Source organism: Pararge aegeria, chromosome 16 (assembly GCF_905163445.1).
Source record: "Pararge aegeria chromosome 16, ilParAegt1.1, whole genome shotgun sequence".
Lineage (NCBI taxonomy): Eukaryota > Metazoa > Arthropoda > Insecta > Lepidoptera > Nymphalidae > Pararge > Pararge aegeria.
The window spans coordinates 10,136,981-10,157,404 of record NC_053195.1 but is presented as its reverse complement, the minus strand read 5'-3'; the positions used below and the strand labels follow the sequence as shown (position 1 = coordinate 10,157,404).

General features: G+C 35.6%; 1 protein-coding gene across 5 annotated transcripts in view; it reads right to left on the bottom strand.

Annotated features, from left to right (window-relative positions):
- Positions 1 to 2,384: 2,384 nt before the first annotated feature.
- Positions 2,385 to 20,424, bottom strand: part of LOC120630277 — a 41,467-nt gene continuing 23,427 nt past the window's right edge. Inside the window, exons 1-4 of one of the 5 annotated variants that reach the window (XM_039899448.1) lie at positions 13,783 to 14,270; positions 9,796 to 9,913; positions 7,431 to 7,615; positions 2,385 to 5,912 (exon numbers count right to left, since the gene is read on the bottom strand). In XM_039899448.1, coding sequence (XP_039755382.1) covers positions 5,434 to 5,912; positions 7,431 to 7,615; positions 9,796 to 9,913; position 13,783 — 783 coding nt within the window. In that variant the 5' untranslated portion in view covers positions 13,784 to 14,270 and the 3' untranslated portion in view covers positions 2,385 to 5,433. Of the gene's footprint in view, positions 5,913 to 7,430; positions 7,616 to 9,795; positions 9,914 to 13,782; positions 14,271 to 16,707; positions 16,821 to 20,424 lie in introns of those variants that run through there. The other 4 variants (XM_039899449.1, XM_039899450.1, XM_039899452.1 and 1 more) reach the window with 4 other exon arrangements.

Here is a 20,424-nt window from a genome sequence, read left to right as displayed (position 1 = left end):
ATTTACGACCAATCACAAAGCGGGTTTGGATAGTAGGTATTTAGTAGATTGATTGCTACCAAGGTGGGGAGCTAGAACTATTTATGGCCTGCAAACCCTTATAAAGTCTTTATGACCAAATCATGTGATTAATTATTTTACTTAACAGATTAATTATGATAAAGGTGTATGTTTCTACCCCAGATTGTGACAAATTAAAAAAAACCTGGTCCATTATTTGAAGACTAAATGAATAACCCCCAATATGACACAAACCCTTCTATCTTTCCTGATAGACTGGGTACTTTCAAATCAAGAGTGAATAGGCTGCATCAGGTGTAATTGCAGTTAAGCGCTAGTCTACAAAAAAAAAACTGTTGTTTGATGGTAGGTTATCCCACTATTATCCTTACTTTATTGCAATGTATTTAAGTTTCAGTGGATGTATAATCAGATGCCTATACATTTAAAAACAGCAAATAACCCTCAAATCAGTATTTCATCAAAGATAGCTTCGTACCATAGCTATTGAATACTCCATGTCATAAAAAAACACATTCTGATTCATTCTACTAAGTTGTTTGGAAGGGTAATTGGTAGACCAGACTCACAGGTCAACTAAACAGGTCTGTATGATAATTTGAGCTGAAGTCAGCAGACACAGCCTGTTAACATCCCATAATACAGCTCTTATGTGGGTTTTGTGGCATTCAAGATAAATAATAAATGTTAGTGATACTAACCAAGAGCAGAGCTTAACATGCTCTCCAAATCACAAGGTGGATACCACTAATTTCCTAATAATAAATAAATCTATTTATACTATAGCAATACACACAAATAGCCCTAAAGTAAACATAACTTTTTTTATGGTTACTTATAACTGATGAATACTTATGACAACTATTTATGATTAATATAAATAAATTCTTATGAAATACAGATAAGCATCCATACACTGAAAACCATTAATGTTGATCACACACAGATTTTCCAGTTGTGGGAATCGAACCCACAGCCTTCGACTCAGAAATCAGGGTGCCTACTGCACCAATCTGCTGTTTAATTCCGTTAGGGCAAAAAATTCTTAGATTTTTGACCTGACTTGGGAATCAAACCAATTATAATATATATATACTAGAAAAAAATCTGAAGAGTTTGATTCCCTCATAGTTTATATCTAAGAAAACTGACACTGGCCTTATATAATACATATTAATATTTAATTTTAGCTATTGATTGACATGTATCTGTGGACAGTAGGTAAGCCAGGCACCATATTTAAAAACTGGAACGCCTCTTTAGTATAGTGGTTTGATTTCTCGATTTTCTGCTAAATAACTGGGTAAGGGTTGTTAATAAAAATCAAAATCACATGTTCATTATTGGTAGGTCATAATTTAATGTATTTTTTTTATTATTAAAAATTTGCTTCTGCTTTTACTTATTAATATGACAAATGGAATATTGTTTGATATCTAGATTAAATATCTATTCTGTGAAACTATTTTAAACAACTTTTATATTTTTATCAGCATTTTGTACAAGGACAGCTTTACTACCTCTTAAAAATTTAAATCTATTACAATAGTAAGGTACTTATAAATTGGAGACACACCTTTAGAATCATTATCAACTTCGCGAAAAAACACGAAGTTTTACACATTAAGGGTAGATATAAATCCATTAAAATATAGGAACTTGATTTTACAACTACATTTTACGTTGCAATCGATCATTTATAATTAGCTGAAAGGTATTGTTAATTTTAACACAGGTGCTGTGTTAATTGGTGGAGCTAAGCTCAACTAATCTAACACCAATCAAGAGCACGCACTCCCATGACATTACATAGGTCATTAGCTGATGGATGGTAATTCTACTACAAGTTAGGCCTTAGCTGTAATGACCTATCACCAGCATTCATCTTAGACTTCTGTTTAATATCGTAGCGGGCTAACCTGTTGGGGTATGGTGACATTAAACCCATACCTCGAAACGGTTTAACGATTGGTGCCCCGTCTTTTTCGGCAGTGTGGCTAACTAGCCACGTCCGAAGCCTGGGAGACCAGACCAGAGAAAATTCAGACATTAATTATAAATCCCAAATTGCACTTGCCGGTCATCGAAGCCTTAACCTCCAACTTTTAAGACAACAGCGCTCACCATTGTGCCTAGGAGATCGATCGAAATATTTAAACTATTCAAAACCTTATATCAAAGGTTTTCATTACAGTTGCAAAAAAATGTTTTGTAAAATCAAATTCTTACACTTAACTCCTTTAACAATTTTATGTTCTTTAACAATTTTGAATGAAAATTATGCTTTTTTATATAAATACACCAACAAAATTGACATTTAAGTAAATATAATTTAAATTGCTTATCTACGTAATAATTATTATTTCAACCAATTAATTTATAAAGCTACAGTTATGTCACTAGTATTTATTTCAAAAAATATTCCAAGGTCCATAATTAGGGCATCACTAGTGTAAACTAGCATGTATGTACTTAACTGTGACAGCACCAGTAAACCAACCATCTTGTTTTCTACTTGCAGCACTCTGCATTCAGTTATTTCCAATATCCTTCTCTACGTTTAGTCATCTTCTCATGAACCATATTGACTTTTACCAAATCGATACTTAAATAGTGTATTCAATCATCATCTTTTCTGCTCATAGAAATCTTAATAACAAGACACTAGAAAATTTGACCTTTAGCACTTGAAGTACAGAAAATAATTGTCGCCGAACGACGACTCCCAGCGGCCGTACTACAATGTGCACCCGCACGCGCTGGGAGTCATAATATATTTCTGTTTGTCACAACGGCGTACTTTAGTTGCCATAGAGCATAAGAGGCAATGTAGTTTAAAAATTACAATAAAGTCGCTTTCTGTTACAAATCTTTTGCTAAAAACGAGTGCGTTTAGTCTCGTTCGTGGCGACACGTTGACGCGACACAATATTTCTAGTGTCTTACTAAGATTTCTCTGAATGTGCCATTAAAGTCACATAATATGAACCAATGTTATTGTTCAAAATGCTCTAGGTACCTGTTTTGTAATTGTTTAAATAATACAGTCGTTCTACTCAGGATTAAATAAAATTCAGTCAATATAGACACTTACTACTCTTAGCATTTGCATATAACAAGTTATATTCAATGCTCGAAGCTCCGACTCTACTAGGTTTACTAGTGAATTATGGTTCGGAATCTAAAACGCCACTTGCCAGATCTGAGTATTGAATTGATAAAACTAGTAGCTGCGGGGCTTCGGTTTTGAATTTTAACATATACATATAGACGTACTCTAATCTGTGATAGATTACATTAGCCAATTTGTATTTGAACAATATGAACTGTGAATCAGGTGGTACCCCGAATCGAGTTCTAAATTATATTTAACAAGATAGTTGCAGGAAATTTATATAAAAATGTCTAAGTTTGTGAAATATAAATCTTGGTTTGATTTTAACCGAATGTTTTTTTGACACAAATTACAGTTAATAGAAATACTTATCACTTCTTTTTTTTGTAAAGTAATGTTAAAAGGATTATGAGTTTTACAAACTACGACATTTTTGTATACATATTTTAAATTATAATTTGGTCGTGTATTCTATCTTGATAACCCTTTGTCATGATTGTACTTGATCAATAGGAACAGCGCACAAAAGCAAGCATTTTCAACAATATTGCCTGTATGCGAGGCGTATTGAAGGACTGAAGTACTGATCAATTATCAATTATTGAATGCTCACAACACCTTATCGGTCGAGGCTACATTATGCCTTGATTTAAAAAACAGAACAGCAAAAAAACCGAAATGTGGCTACACTATAAAGCGTTTATGCATTATTGTAAAATACCCTAATTTCTCGCGTCTCGTCTCATCTCGCTGGATATTGAATTTGTTTATGGTGCATAATGTAGCCATAAACTATAGTAATCTTTATTATGGGTTATTACTAGTGTTTCGTGCGCCGCTTAATGTAGCTTTAACCTGAACGTATTGCTGTGCATAGTCTTTGTATTGATATGGGTTAAACCGGAGTAATTACATATTTATACGTAGAAAGAATTTGAAAAAGTGTGTTTAAATGTTATAAGCTCTACATTTTAGGCCAGTAATATCAACACACATAATATTTGCAGCCATTCGTATGTTATCATTAAGCTGTGATAAATATGTTTCGACTAATGTAGATGAGGCATTATAACATATAGATACTTCAAAAATACTGTAGTCAATAATATTAGATAAAACAATAATATGTGCTTTCTCACAAAAAAAGCATATATATATATATATACTTAATAACAATTATTTAAGTTTAAATTGGATTAAGCACCAAATTTCTATTATCTAGTAATGCTTATAAACCTTTACGATTTCTGGAAAACATTATGCCTATTGCAGCAAATTAACTAATTTCAGCTATATCACTTTTTAATGACTACAGTGGAAAGTTGGAACAATTTCCGTTAGGAATACAACTATATGTTATCTCAAAATATATTATACCTGCAAGGAGCAGGCCATCAATACCCAACCTTATGTGATAAGTAATAAATACATACTTAATTTATAACTACTTCAACCAATTTTATAATCAATCACTATTCTCTAATGAGATTTATCTGCATTGATAACATTACTCACTATTTAATTATTGTCAGCATGACATAATTACTGTTGTTTAACTAAAAGCAAAGAGCGAGATAGTAAAATGTGTGAGTTGCTTGGGTTGTCAGCAGATAAATGAAAGCGAGTACAGTAAAGTATTGAAAATATTTCAACATAAATATGGAATGTAGCAAACACTCAATCAAATGACCATCGTATTTTGGCTTTTGGTCATCAAATAGTCTAATATTAAATAAGAGACAATATTTACAATAAAATAGTAACTATGCTTTGTAAATTAATATTCCTCGCGATTACTGTACTGATATGCATTATTTTATACATTATTATATTTAAATAAATATAAAAGTTGTTTAAACACAGATTTAGCTGCTGGATAGAAATTAAACTTTAAAATAGGTTACTTAAACATGAACTGTACATCGCAAGACATTAATAGCATACTATTGACTGAGCCTTTTCATAATATACAATATCATCGAAGGTTACAATCGAAAGATTCTTTAAATATTATATATTTTAATTGTTTCTATTTGAATTAATTTTACCTAAGACAACATACACAATGTAAACTTTATAGTGTTATCTTTTTTTATTTATTTCAGTCTTAGTTTTCGAAAACTCAAAGACAGTGCGAGGAACACGGACGTACACTCTACGCAACGCCATACACACCTATAACACAAATAGCGGGCAGTTAAACCTCGTCTCGTTTCATAAAATTTCAATAGAAACAATTACCTCTACGTCTAAACCGATTAAAGTATAAGACTAGCAACGCTCGCGAGTGAGGCGACTCACTCCACACGGTCCGCACGATCCACACTGTCACAACACGACCCTGTCGCACATATCACAAAGCACGCGCGCGCGTCCGCGTTCGCCCGCGAGTCCCAAATAAATAAATTACCAAGTCTATAATACTCCGGGACGCGCGTGCACTCCGGCGAGTCTGATCGTCCCGATAATGGAATGTAAGCGTGATATGATAGAGAGGTGCGGAGGAGCGGCGACGTCACGCGTCGGGCGGCGGCGAGGGCGCGGCGCGGCGCGGTACCATCACGCAGGGCGGCGGCGCGGCCGGTAGGAAGGCGGGCGGCGGCCGCGCGCCCATGCGCACCCACCAGCGCGTGGCCTTCTGCAGTAGACCGTCTTTCTTGCCGCCGCCCGCGCCGCCCTGGCTGCGCCGCGCGTCCGCCGCGCCCGCCCACTCGGGCACGTCGCTCACGCACTTGTTCGGTGGCGGCTGAAAGCTGCTTCTCGTCAGCTCGGCTTGCTGCAAAACAATACAAATTTATTTACGTGATGGCGCTTGAAGAGTAGCCTTAATTCAACCGGTACTACGCTACTTTATTGCCCCTAAAGAAACGTAGTACAAGATTCAATCGCTCGAAATCGTAGTCTTTTTTTTGTATGGAAATACTTGAACGTCAACTTATTTGCAACTCTAAACGGATTGAAATTAGGTCTATTTTACTTTGAAGATACACAGTTTAGTAATCGAAAAAGACTCTTCGATTGATCGAAAAATTCTATATTCATGTAGGCCTATCACAGGCACTCATGAAGCGTTCATACATATATGTTTACTTAATTCGCCAACTTAAACCTAAACGAGGGTTCCAAACGCGCCCTGGTCTAAGTGCGCCCACAACTAATTTAGCCGGGTAATTTTTTTTGTTATCACCATCTTACTGTAAATTAAAATTAAGCTGTGAAGTTTAAGAACTCTTTTATCGTTTAAGTAATCCTTGACATTATACTTAATAGGATTTTTCTGTAAGCTTACGTTTTATATAAACTGTATTTCTTTCGATCTGTAAACATTTAAATCTATATCATTTTAAAACTCAAGTATGCACCTATGTAGTTACGTCGGTTAAAAATAAAATAAATGCATAAGTGGGAAAAATTCATTCGAATCACCGAACTCTATTTTTCCATTGGACAAACATGTGTCTCTTTTGTTTTGTCTCCAATTGATTTGCGACATTTTGGCGCTGTACGTGGTTTAGCTGTAATAACAGCGTCTAAGGAACTGAATTTTGAATTACTATATTAGTTTCACTCGTATGCCACATTTTAACCCAAAATATGGATTAAAAAGATGTTATTTACGCGAGCACAATTACCTACGCGACGCAAACTCACACACGCACAATCATATACTCAATCATCGAAACAACAATTTAAGGAGAGCACTGTCGCCTGTAATACAGGTTTTTACCTAAATCAGGGACAGTAGATTTTAAATGGCACCATTACATACATTTATTACATACACACCAATATAATTTGTGAGGCACGCATTTGTTTGTATAAATATTATAATAATTACTTTACATTTTAAAAACTGTATGTACCTACATTCTTGTGAGTAAATAAAATTATTATTATTATTTGTATAGATATAGTGAGTCCGTTGAGGGCCCAGTGGTGAGGACATCGGCTCCACTTTCGGGGCACGCAGCTCTAATTTTCTAAGTAATGTGCGTTTTTGCACTAAAATATCACTTTATAAATGGTGAAGGAAAAGTGAAAACATCGTGAGGAAACCTACATGTCTGATACTTCTCCTCAATGTCCTCTAAGGCGCGTAGAACCGTGGAGTCCACCAATACGAACTGGGCGAGCGTGGCGGCCTATGGCTTAACCCTTCTCATTGTGGGAGGAGACCCATGCCCTGTAGTGGGCCTGTAATGGGCTGGTATGATGAATGTGATTGAATTATTATCTAAAATTTGGTTTCATAAATGGTCCCAGAGCTTTAAGACAGTAAAATGAAAATACTTACGGACCTGATAAGGGACTCGTATCTGTAGGTGGGCATCCTGTCCGTACTCGCCGTCTGGGAGCTGTATGCTGGGTGGCAGGCCGAGGCGTTCTGCCGCGGCGGCAGACCTTGCGCGCGTCTCCTGTTCCACCATCTCCTGCAGGCGACCCACCATCGCCTGCAACCTCTGCTGTTTTTCCCATTCCCTGAAACCAATACACGTCATCATCATCATCATCATCATATACACAGATTGACGTCTGCTGCTGGACATAGGTCTTTTGTAGGGGGTAAAAATACTACGGTCTAGTGCCGCTTGGGTCTAGCGGCTCCCTGCGACACGTTTGATATCATTCGTCCACTTCGTCGGGGGTCTACTAACGCTGCCTTTAAATCCATGCTGTAACGGGTGGAATTAGCTGCTTATGAAGACATACAATTTTCTGGAAATTACTGCCCTTTGCATTAATTGATAGCAATGTGACATAGGCTTAACTGGATTGTAGTTTTATCACCAAATCATAGCTTATATTTATTTTGTCCAAATAATTCTACAAATTAAAATGTGTTTAATTTCATAGAAGTTTTAAAATTACCATAATATAATTATTATTATAAAAATATATTTCGACACAAAAACGCCATCTTTATACAACCTCGCGCCGAAGTGCGAAAAATACGTAATTTACAAGGTAAATTTGCATTAGGTTGACGACCTCCACATGCGTTTCTTAAAACCATTCGACATCGCTGCTGAACATTTGTTACGAACACTACTGAATGCAGACAAATTTAGAAATTCTTGTGCTCGAATAAGGATATAAGGAATCGAAGGACATACGTAAAACCCTCAAGATAATTATTCCTTATTTACATTCGACGAAAAATCAAAAGGCTCTGACGTCTCAGATGTAAGTTAAAAAAAGGAAGTTAACGTTGACTTTTCACGTCGAGTTTGCTTTATAATCGGTTGACGGTAGGTACCTTTACTGTACAAGCACAACAGTAATTTTAATAGGCGACTCAGAGAATTAAATTTGAATACAATAATTATTTATTGTAAACACTAAAAATTTATTTAAATTTATCTTCAAGTTCGTAATTGAGCTGGCGAATCAGTCATTCTCAAAGTGATAACAGTGAATCAGATAAGGATTGTAAATTATAATACTAAGTAAGTATTTATTATTGCCTAACATGTACCTACCTACCTACATATTTTTAACACTGCAGACAATTGTGAACGTATGTACATAATACAAAACAAAGCGTTTATCTTGAACTACTGGATCATAGGTTAAAAATCAAGAAGACTTAAATAAAACCGCTAAAGTGTTCGCGTTCAATGTTTAATTGAAACTTATTTATTTAATTGGTGGTAAGTGTTTGAAAGTAAAACTTAAATGAAAAGTGTAAATCGTTATCAAAATCTTTGAATTAAAACAAAATCGGACATCCCTCAAGAAATCGGACAGCCTTAAACATAACTGGTTTATATTTAAGGTTTTGTTTAGTGATTACGTATATGATATGATAGTAGGCTGTCGTATCGTAATGTTTAATTATTATAATTTATATAAATACACTATGAAATATATGTTAAAGTTATTGGTATCAGACAGAGTGTAATCTTTAAAATTTTATAATAGCATGCATAGCATAACTTGAATCTATAACTTTGTAGCATTAAAGCCATGAGTGTGGTGAAATAATTATGGCTATCAGTTTCTCGTTTTATTTTAGTGAGTTCAACAATAGCCTACAACAGTCCACTGCTGAACTAAAGGCCTCTCTCAACGGATGGGTTCGCCCATAATCACGAGGCTGGGCAGACGGGTTGGTGATCGCAGTAGATGGTAGTAGTAGCACAGAGGCCCGTTCTCCGTCATATCATCTTATTAGAGGGAAGGGCAGGAGTTGGTGAAAACTGTAGCTATTCTTATCTGCGTTCACCATGCTATAGTACTGTAGCGTTAGCAGAAGACTTTCCCGCTCGTAATTGAGTTGTCGTTTACGCATACAAAACTCTATATCGTCAAAGCAAATTGGACCTAGTATCACTAGTTTTAGACTCGCAAATTCAGCACTTTTTTTTTTATAAACGTTCTGTCAAAAGCCCGAGGTAAATGCAAATGAGATCCATTTTACTCAGATGTTCAAGTATTTCCACACTTGAAAAAGACTCCTCAATTGCGAGCGAACAAATCTTGTACTGAGGCTACTATGTGAGACAAGACGAGGTAATTAGATTATTATTTCGGGGCGCGCATCTTCATCAGGCATTTGACATTTCTACTTTGCCAGATTAACGTCCCGCCGTTGTCACTATGGGTAACTCTAAACTTATACTAGGGTCACAGCTAGTGTTAGATGAGAGAGTACTCACAATGTGGAATGGTGGTGTCTGTGGTCGTGCCGTAGGCGCGGTCCCCCCGGCGCGCCCAACCGCTCCATGCCCGCGCACCCCGGCACTTGTACCGAGAGCATCTGTAAATCACAACACACTGCTCTCACTTATGTGGCCCTCCTCATTGTTAGCACTATATATACTATGTCCTACAAACAAAGTTTTGTGTGGTTTAGTATTCACAAAGACTACTTTATCACGCATAACTTATTACGTCGTCAGAGACATATAGCAAGTTGGGACAAAGATCTCAATAACGATAAATAATTAATGGCTATTTTAGCAAAGTTTCAGTAAAAACGTGTTAACTATGTCTTACAAACAACGTTGTTTGTAGGACATAGTTTACATGTTTTATGACTTTCTAAGCCTTTCATATAATATCTTGAAGCAGAAGCAGAACTAGTCGAAGAAACAACTTGGCATAGTACTTACGAAGACAACTTTGTCACACAAAACTTATTACGTTGCCAGAGACATGAATCAAGTTAGGACAAATATCTCAATCATTAATTACCGGCTACTTAAGCCAAGTTGTCCTTTCAACTAGTAATGCTTAAAGATATTGATTAGAATGCCATAAAAACATGTTAACTATGTCTTACAAACGACGTTGAATTATAACGATCATTAATAAGAATGTTGTCTCTTGAACTAGTTCTGCTCAAAAATACTATTCACATCACACAAAACTAAAAGTAAATTATGATCACGTTGTCAAAGACGCAAAGCAATTCCCGACAAGAATTTTAATTGTTTTAGCAATGTTGTCTCTTAAATTAGTAGTTTTCGAAGATGTTGCGTAGAATAATAATAATAAAATGAAGTAAACTATGGCCTTAAAAAAACTTTATGTAAGGGTTTGTGGAGCATAGTGGTCACTTAGAACTTCAAGTAACTTATTATGCTGCAAGCAAGTCTCGACAAAAAATCTTACGCTGGTTTAAACAAAGTTATCGCTTCTGCCCAATGATATTATAAGGCTTAACTTTATTTAAAGTACCTACATAGTAGGGGTAACCATCTGTTTTGTGTAAACGAATATTTAATTGATAAAAGAAACGGACAAGCGTTTTTAAGTCAGGTAGGCGTTAGTTAGTATTGTTTTAAACAGCTGTCCAAAATATTATTTGTATCCATATAATAATAATAATATGATTTATTGCATAAATATACGTAATTAGACGTTACACTTTGGTCAATGATGCAGTGTACAATGTATTACATCTTCAATTAAGTTGGTGAATTGAACTCCTAATTTGTATTGGTAAAAATAAATTAGTGACATAGTAATAGAACGAAACATTAAACTTATAATAATCATGTCAAAATTATGAAAGTAGGTAAACAACATCGAAATTTTAGGTGCTTTAACTTTATTATTGTTATTTTATATACGTAAATGATAAAATTATCAATAACTGACAGTAGTAACAAATTAAATAAATGATAACTGAGATAAAATCGCGTTTTAGAAATGATAAAGCGCAGGAAGATGGAACACAAAAAAGGGGTAGAGATCATTCCAGCGCACATAAAAAGGTGCAAACATATCTATCTACTTGTTTGTAAACATTAGAAATGACAGTGACCTCTACGGGTTTGTCCAGAAATAGAATAACAAGGTGATAATAAATAGGTAAGAATGTTTATGAAAGAGGAGTAAATAATGCGACAGCTAATTCTGAGTTCGTTGGCGTATTCATATCAATATTGATACTAAGATGGCAAACTATTTTCCCCTGCTTTTGTTATACTGCTGTAGAATAGAATATATAATGTAACTGTGCTACCCATTATTAAACTATTCTACAGAATTTATGACGTCTTTTGACTATTGGAGTTCTTGATGTATGTAAAGATTTTATAATACTAGGTATTGCTAGGTATTGGCTTATTCGTTGATACAGATTTGTTGAATAAAACAGGTTCTTAATGACAAAAAAACTCGTGTGTGTACGTCTTGAATACGCACGTTAGATGTTACTTATGCTTCTTTGGTGCTTATCACATATTATTTTTTATTCGGAATAATGTTCTTCGAGACTAACTTCCCTGGCTTCATCTGCGCAACTTTTGGTTTATTCGAAATAATCTCATTTGAGACAAACATTATTCGCAGTTTTTGTTTTAGATGGAATAAACTCATATGATTTTAAAGAATTATAACCTCGAAAATTATCTCGTAAGAATATGAAGTAAATAGTTAAAGAGAAGAGTTACAGGGCCTCTGACTCTGTATTAATATACCAATCTATTATGTGTGAACGAAAAACAAAAGTTAGCATTTCATTTACTAAATCCACACGTGTCATTGTTTATTATTATTATGTTAAATCATAAAAATAAATGTCTGTTGTAATTTTGTCTTGTGATGTGATTTCAGTGGATACGTTTTGTTTTTTTTAATTTCAACAGGGTACAGTCGTACCATTGCGAACATCTCTTTAAGTATATCTCGCACACCCGTGTTTTTGCGTTGGGTGCCTCCTAGAACCCGTGCCAAGCTTAAAGCAGACGGTAATGATTGTAAAGAGAAATTTCGCCTCTTCCAAAATACGATTTTTCGTGTTTTCGGATACGGTTATTCAGTAATTTTGAATAAATAGTACTTGTGAATCAGTAATTTTAACTCGTTTAAATCCAAGAGAATTTTAATTTTTTTACAAAATTGACCCACAAGCTTGTTTAACTTAGTCATGCTTGTTATCCATACTTTAACAGGTGCCATGTACCAGAAGTACAAAACTGATTGTACGACTAAATACACTTTCCGATATGACAAGCGTAAGATGAAACTAAATAATCAATAAGTACAGCACCCACCCAGATATAAACATTTATAATATTGGAAAAGAAAATACTTCTGCCATGTTAATGCGAAAGGCGAACTTTTGACATTTTGCTGACTCCGAGTTTCTGCCTTTTTGCAGATACTGCACAAGCCTGAAACTCAGTTTTAGCATTATTCCAAAAAGTCACCTTTTTCATTATCAACACAGAACTGTACCAATTGTTACGTGTAAAAATGGCTTCTATGGTATAATTCATTCTTTCAACGTACAATTCATTCTGTGTCTTAAGCTGATTAATATATTATGTTCTTTTTGACTGATTACTATAACTACGAAAACAAAAATGTAGTTCTAAATAACTATGTTTTATAGTATTTAATTTAGATTTTATTAAGTAAAAAGGGAAGCTTTGTTTCGTGTCTTTTCGAATTTGAAGCAATGCAAGCTAAGTATCAACGTGCATTTAACAATGTTGCTGTTTCATTATGTGTAGTAATAAACAATAACCTCTACTAAATAATTCGGCTGATAGAATGTGGATTCTTTACTAATAGAAATAAGGTACAGTGGGGGCTCAAATAGTAGCCTCGTTGAAACTAGGAATCTCTTGGAATAACATTGAATTTTGTTGGCATAGCGTAGAATTGTGGATCTCAAAATATGGATAGTGTAAAAAAAGGTATAAGTTTTAACATTAAAACGAAGTGAATGGAATGGTACCTAGTACGCTGGAGGAAAATATACAGAAGACTTAAGCAGATATTATCGAGTTGGTATGTCACGACTATCGCGAGAGGTGATTACGGAACTGTCTGTCATGAAAATTTATTTAAATTCACACAAACAACGTCTGGGCGTGACGTCGCTATCGGCGCGGCTCTTATCACTTGGCACGCTCCCGCCGTCTCGCGACCCGCGCCCTGTCCAACTCTCAGCCACTTGGAAGTTCGGCTCGACTCGCGTCTCACCGAACACTTCGCATTATAGTGCAAACATTATCTTCAACCTCTGTCAAATTTATATAATAGGATATTCTCTCCGCTACACCCAAAACTCGCACGTGATCGTCGAACATGCATTTATCGATTATTAGAACTACCATCTCACAAAGCGTAGTACCGTGAATGACATTAGAAGTAAACAGTGATATTGTGCGAGTTGTATGACTTACTATTTGAATCAGTGTTGGCCACAAATTGTGTAGGTTTCCACAGAATTGAGGGCTGTGTTTGTTTCTCTTGCGATGACACTCCGTTGTATTCACTTGTAGACAAATCGATCACACTGCCGTAGTAAGAACGAGCTTGCTCTTTTAAACACTGCCACACATTTTGTAAATTGCTTATAGAAGCTTAAAATATTTAAACAAAACAATCACTGGGCGATACACGGATATTACAACACCCGTAAAGCGCTTTTTCAATAATTAACTATCATTCACTAATAAATAAAAATATGTTTTTCATTGTAATAACACTATAAAAATAAATAATTTGTAAAACAAAGATAACATGTAAATTCTACTATCGCGAATTTTGTAACAGAGTTTACTAGCACTATTTTTTTCATATTGGCAGGAAGGCGCCTGCCATCGAGCGAGTCTTGTTGTTCAATGACGCGGACGCGGCCGCTCCGCGCCGCGGTGTTCTCAGTCGCGTAGCGGGGAGAACGGGCGGGTGACGGTGCACCGTGCCACCGGCTGCCCCGATGTCGCCGCACACAGCTACGCGGCGTGTAATGTCGACCCGCACACACCCAAACAATCTGTCTAGTTGCGTTCGTGTGCTCGCTCGGAGGCACGAAGACATGGTGAAATAACAATGTGTGAGTTGTTCCACCGATAGTGAGTGTAGCACATGCCACATGTGTACATAAAGAAGGGCACACATGTAAATGAGACTCGATTGCTGCCACCGCTTCGTTTATGTATGCGCACCTATAATTGTAATAGTAAGCGATGACGCGTTTTGTCGGCTCGTGAGACGAGACGGTTGGCATTGCTCAATGATTGAGCTGTAGGTACTCGGAGTCGTACGTAACAACCACTACCAAAACAGAAAAAAATTAACATTGTAACAACTCTGAATCAAATAGGATGGCTGTTGATTTTGACACCTATATCTATCTGCTTAATATTCTACGCTATCCTCGAAAATCATTAGACCATTCACATTACCGAAACAGACTTTCTATAGAATTCAATGGCAGTATCTATGTTACAGTGGGAGACCCATATGCCGGGATAACCATTTGACATACCTATCTATAAAAGATAACTGTTATTAATTTGAAATTCGGTGTAAGGTACCATATTGTGAAGAAATATGCACCACATCTCAGGAGAAGCTGTGCGATATATGAATGATTTTCTCGTCATATTTCAAAACAATTTGCCGCTACTGCGACTACGATGCGGTTGTTTACCACGGACTTCATAATAACGCACAAGTCATCTAGTCACTCATAACGAACACGAGAGTTGTGATTGTAGAAGCAGTGTTTCTTATGTATAAGACACATAAAATACATAAAGCAAAGAAAGCTTTGAACGATTAAAACCTGCTTACAGTATTTGAACAACAACTAAGTTATGCATTCATATAGCTACCTAACTGTCTGCAACAAACCTAACAGCCACAACGTGCAAGGTTTTACGGAAAAAATATCACAATCGATTACCGGCAGGGGAAATATGGAAATTTATAATATCCGAATTTTCTCTGGTCTGGTCTGTTGCCGCTAAGCGATTTAGTGTTCCGGTGCGATGTCGCGTAGAAACCTATTGGGGGTATAAGTACATATTGTGATAGCACTATGGTACAATGGTAGTGTATAGTATTAATTATTATTATTATTTATTTTATTTCTACTGGTTAAGCTCTTTAATTTGATATCTTGGTCAGATTTTTATCAAACATAGCTAAGAAGTTAAGAAATCTCTCGATTAATTAACCTTTCAGACAAAAAAAAAACAAAATCAAAATCACACACACCCACAGTCACAGACACGTAAAACTTATAACACCCCGTCATTTTTGCGGCGGGGGTTAAAAATAGTCCTATAGTATCCTTTTTCACAAAGAGCATGACTTATATTTTTAGTTTAGTGACTTATGTACGACATAATTGGCACCAATAAACAGTAATTATCAATATTATAAGCTTTATTAATATAAGTAATCAATATCAGTATAATAAGCTTTATTTTTTTTACACAAAATTTCAGCCTTTAATTAGAATAACGGACCAAATACTTAGTTTCATAGGTGTTACTCGAAAAATGACAGACTTTTATACAAACTTTCTTACCGTATTATGTTTAGGGGTGAAATAAAACAAACAAACATGGTAACTGGAAAATCGCCTATAGACAGGTCAAGACTTCGCAGGGTATGTAAGAAACCCGTCCTACAAAGTACGGCCCTGTGTCCATCTTCCTTAAGTGTAGGTGTTATTACACCGGCATCCACGCCCTCCAGATCGGAAAACAACGTTGCAACAATGCTGCTTTGCGGGAGAAATAAGCATGGCGTTAGCGCTGACACGAAAAGCTCAGCTACTACTAAAACGTTCATTGAAGAAGGGTCGGACGAGGCTTGGGATGAGAATAAAGGAGAACCTTTATTTTCATCTACCGTAAGAACAGAAAAATGTAGTGCCTTCAAGACGCGGCAAGTAACAACAATCCATTGTTGTTACTTGCGCGTCTTGAAGGCAGATTCTACAGAAAACTGTAGAATCTACCTTCAAAACCGGTGCTAGAGTCACACACACAGCCAAACAGCCTTGACGTTTTAAAAGTGCTCATAAAATAGTCTTTAAAATAAATGAATGTTGAAATTCATTTTGAGAGGAGACCTGTGCCCCGTAGAGGACTGGTTATCCTAACTATTATTATAATGCGAAAGTATGTTTTTTTCTTTGACCGTCTTACACGCCTACCTACCTTTCAACTTGTTTTTTGGCATAGCGCTAATTGAAAGGTCGGAGAGTAACATCGGCTACTTTTTATCCCGGGAAACCAATGGTTGACACGGTAAAAAACCGTAATGAGAATGCGGGCAACAGCCTGGGGTTAATAATGATGATTCCTTACGGGGTTGGTAGCGGCGATCGGTGCGGCGCGGCGACGCAGGTGCGGGCGGGCCAGTGCGCCCGCGGCGCACAGCAGTACGGCGCCGCCCACGCATGCGCCTGCCCACCACCACCCTGAAACAACAAGTCGGCAATTCTTTAACTATTAATTTATTTAGCTGCAGTGTGCGGTGTAGCCTTTTTATTTCAGTCACCTATGTATTACATTTATGTATAATATTACACCTATAATTACGCTATATACTCTTTAAAACTAAACATATTATGACTCTTCTTGGATGGGAACCCCTTAAGGTATAGGCCTCCTCCAGTTCGATCAAATTTCAGACATCAATTATTTTTGTATTCTTTCGTATCTAACTGCGGAGTTACCAACAATTAATAAATCTGTACATGCAAATAAATATTTCCATAACGTGTATGTCTTAATGATGATTTATGCTAGGCCGTTCCAGGAAAGAGCCTTGTCCCGTACGTACATAATTATATCCTAATGTTAGTTTTTTCACTTAATCCATTATTAAGATACAGTTAATTAACAGGTATCTAAACTTATTCTGTGATGCAAAAACTATGCATATTTTTCATTTTCGTATGGATTTAAGGTTATTAAAAAAACCGAATTTATATTTTTCTACATCTGTCAAGTTTATGAGTCTCTTTAGCTTCACGGTCGTTAAATATCATCACATAAGAGTTCGAGAAACGTTTTTTCCCTAGAAATAAACGAAATCCCTAGGCAACCGATTAAGGCGATTTCTAGGTTTAGTGAAAACAGTAAAAGCAACTATTAAGTATCCACCACTATTACCTAACACACTTTTGATAATAACCGACGCCTTAACGTGCTCTTCGAGGCACTAGACAACGGTTTTCTTTACGCTAGTGGTTGGTACCTAATATTCCTTGACAGAAAAACCCAATAATTACTTACCTAACAATTTTGCCCCGAACTGAGAATCGAACCGAGGACATCGTTGGCGCATCCTCTAACAACCAGTGAAGTAGTAATATTTACAGAAAAAACCATTAGCGCCTAGTTAATACACTGCTTAGGTCTTAAAAGATTGCCAAATTAACTCTGGAAAAACCACCTGAAATGTAAAAGAAAGTGAAGTGTGTGCGTGTAACCTTTACGAGCGATTGAAGTAAAACTTTTATTATTATATATTGATGTAAGAGTAGAATGTTCCTGGGACTCCACAATTTCAATTAATATTTACTATTTCATTTTATATTCTATTTAAAATTCAGTAATATCATTTTCACATTTTATAAACTAGAATAATTGAGAGTAGAAAATTTAAGGTTAGATCAGCACATGTTAATATAAAGTTGTCATTGAATATTATAGAATGTCTCAATCGTCAGAAAATGTATTAATAATTTATTTATTACAAAAGTAGTAAATAAACAAGTATATTTAGAGATTTTCAAAAAACATTGTAATTTAAAATATTTTTTTTTAAAACTGTTGAATTTTTATTCACTTTTCTATTCACAATTCATCCGTTTGAAAATATTGGAAATAAATAATCCTAATTGATTATGATATTTGCCCCTAGCTGGAGTATAAGTCAAGAAGCGTGGAGTACATGCCATATACTTACGACCAATACAAATTATTATTTATAAATAGCAGAAACTACACAGAAGTCTGACATAAGCGCTACTTCCGTCAGAAAATAATCTGAGTTACTCCTTAGTCGCGCCTAAAAAAGTTTTACTTCAAAAATATATACCTGTAGCTTATTCAGTAGTTATACGAACACTATAATTTAAAGAAGCGTGTTGTATACTTATGTCTACAGTTGTATTTTTATTTAGATTAGATGCATAGCTAGGTACATCATGTTGAACGGGATTCGAGGTAAAAAATACTACACGTGTCTAAGCCATTCAACTTTGCATATTTTGAACATTGGAGGTTACAGGGAGACTAAAAATATCTTGTAAAAAAAAAGTTGACGTGTCGTCGTGAGGCACCCGATAGAAGTCAAGCTTTTTAGGAATCGTAGCTCAGCCCAGTTTACACCGACAGTAATTTGATGGTGTAATATTAATGGGGTAAAAAACAAACAAATTAAACATTTGTATAATAATTCAAGTACACTGTATACAATAAGTCCGTGGTAAAAAAATATGTTTAAAAGTTCATATAATTTGTTAATATGTATTTTGTAGTAGTTTTAGTTAGTGTGTATACAGTGGCGTGCATAGAGGGTATGCACAGGGTATGCAGATGATATAAAATGAAGAAAATCTCCAGTACGAATTATAAAACACTTAAGGATAGGCATTGTAAGAATATAAAAAGCCTGCCCTTAAGTCTTTATGACTCGTACTGTAGATTTTCTTCATTTTATATCATCTGCATACCCTGTGCATACCCTCTATGCACGCCACTGTGTGTAGTTAACGTAATAATAGTCTATCAAGTGTGTATACTTTTATACGTTATGTGAAACATGTCTTTCTTATTTTTCTACCAAAATGCCATATTAGGTAAGTATATCGTGTCAGTATATTTCTCACAGTTTTTTTTTGGTTTTATGGATATAACTTGAAATTAGACAGCCTTTCATACAAACTTTTCTCCTTTGTAGTTTTCCCAAATCCTTAAGGCGGAATTTAAAAAAAAAATCTCTAGGGCGCTCAAAGAACATTCTCTCAAAATATCAAATTTATCCCTTCAGCGGTCAAGTCAGATTGGATACAACCTTTATTAGAGAAGCTATAGAAGCTCTCAGTAGGTACAGAACCTTGTTAATTGGTTTACAAGTACGAAACAAGAAGAATATTTGAAAGAAACGACTTTGTTTGGCTATTTCAGTTTTTAAAACTCCCGAATCGTTATTTTTCCTTAGGTAAAAATCGCAAGAATTAAGGCACTATATGTACCTACGTTATTTCTACATAAAATGATTAAGTAATTTTTTTTCAAGTTATATGATTTTATTTTAGAGAAACAGTACCGAAGTAGATACTGTATTTAAATCTATCAATTTATTTATTATTACTGGTACCATAAAGTGTATTGATCAGACTAAAACTAAATATTGGGGCGAAGCGTAACCGAAATAAAAATGTAACTGATGTCTTTGTTGTGCGATGATAGTGAAAAAATAGGAAACCGTAGTGTGCTTCATTCTACTACTACCGACATCTATAAGGGCCGTTTGTAAATTATGGGTTTCAAAACGCGTCAATAGATGGCTCTACGAAACCGTTTCTTTTTATTAGGTTTACGAAGTGATACATCAACAGCTGGACAATATGAATTGATACTTTGCTGGTTATAGTATACTAACATAGTAGCTCTCTGCTGTGCTGGGTGACGCACCACGTGCACATTGCGTAACACCTGACGCCACGAAACCCCCAAAAACCCACACCTTTCTTGCAATTTGTCAATGACTGACGCTTGGCATTATTGCGTGTCATTGGTAACACGCAGACCTGGATCGCTTGGATCTGGTGGTGTGTGGCTGCATCGCGCCCTTTCACGGGTTTTGGTAATGTATATAGCGATTTAATTCAAAACGTGTGGTGTCGAGTAATGTTGTATTTGTTTATGTTTTTCAACTAACGGTCTAAATGCACTTTGGGTTATCGGTGTATTAAATCACTGTGAAATTGATCAACGTAAGTGATTTACGGCAGACAGGCTAGATATATCCAGTATCCCACATATTCACTTAAATGTCTTTCTAAAGTT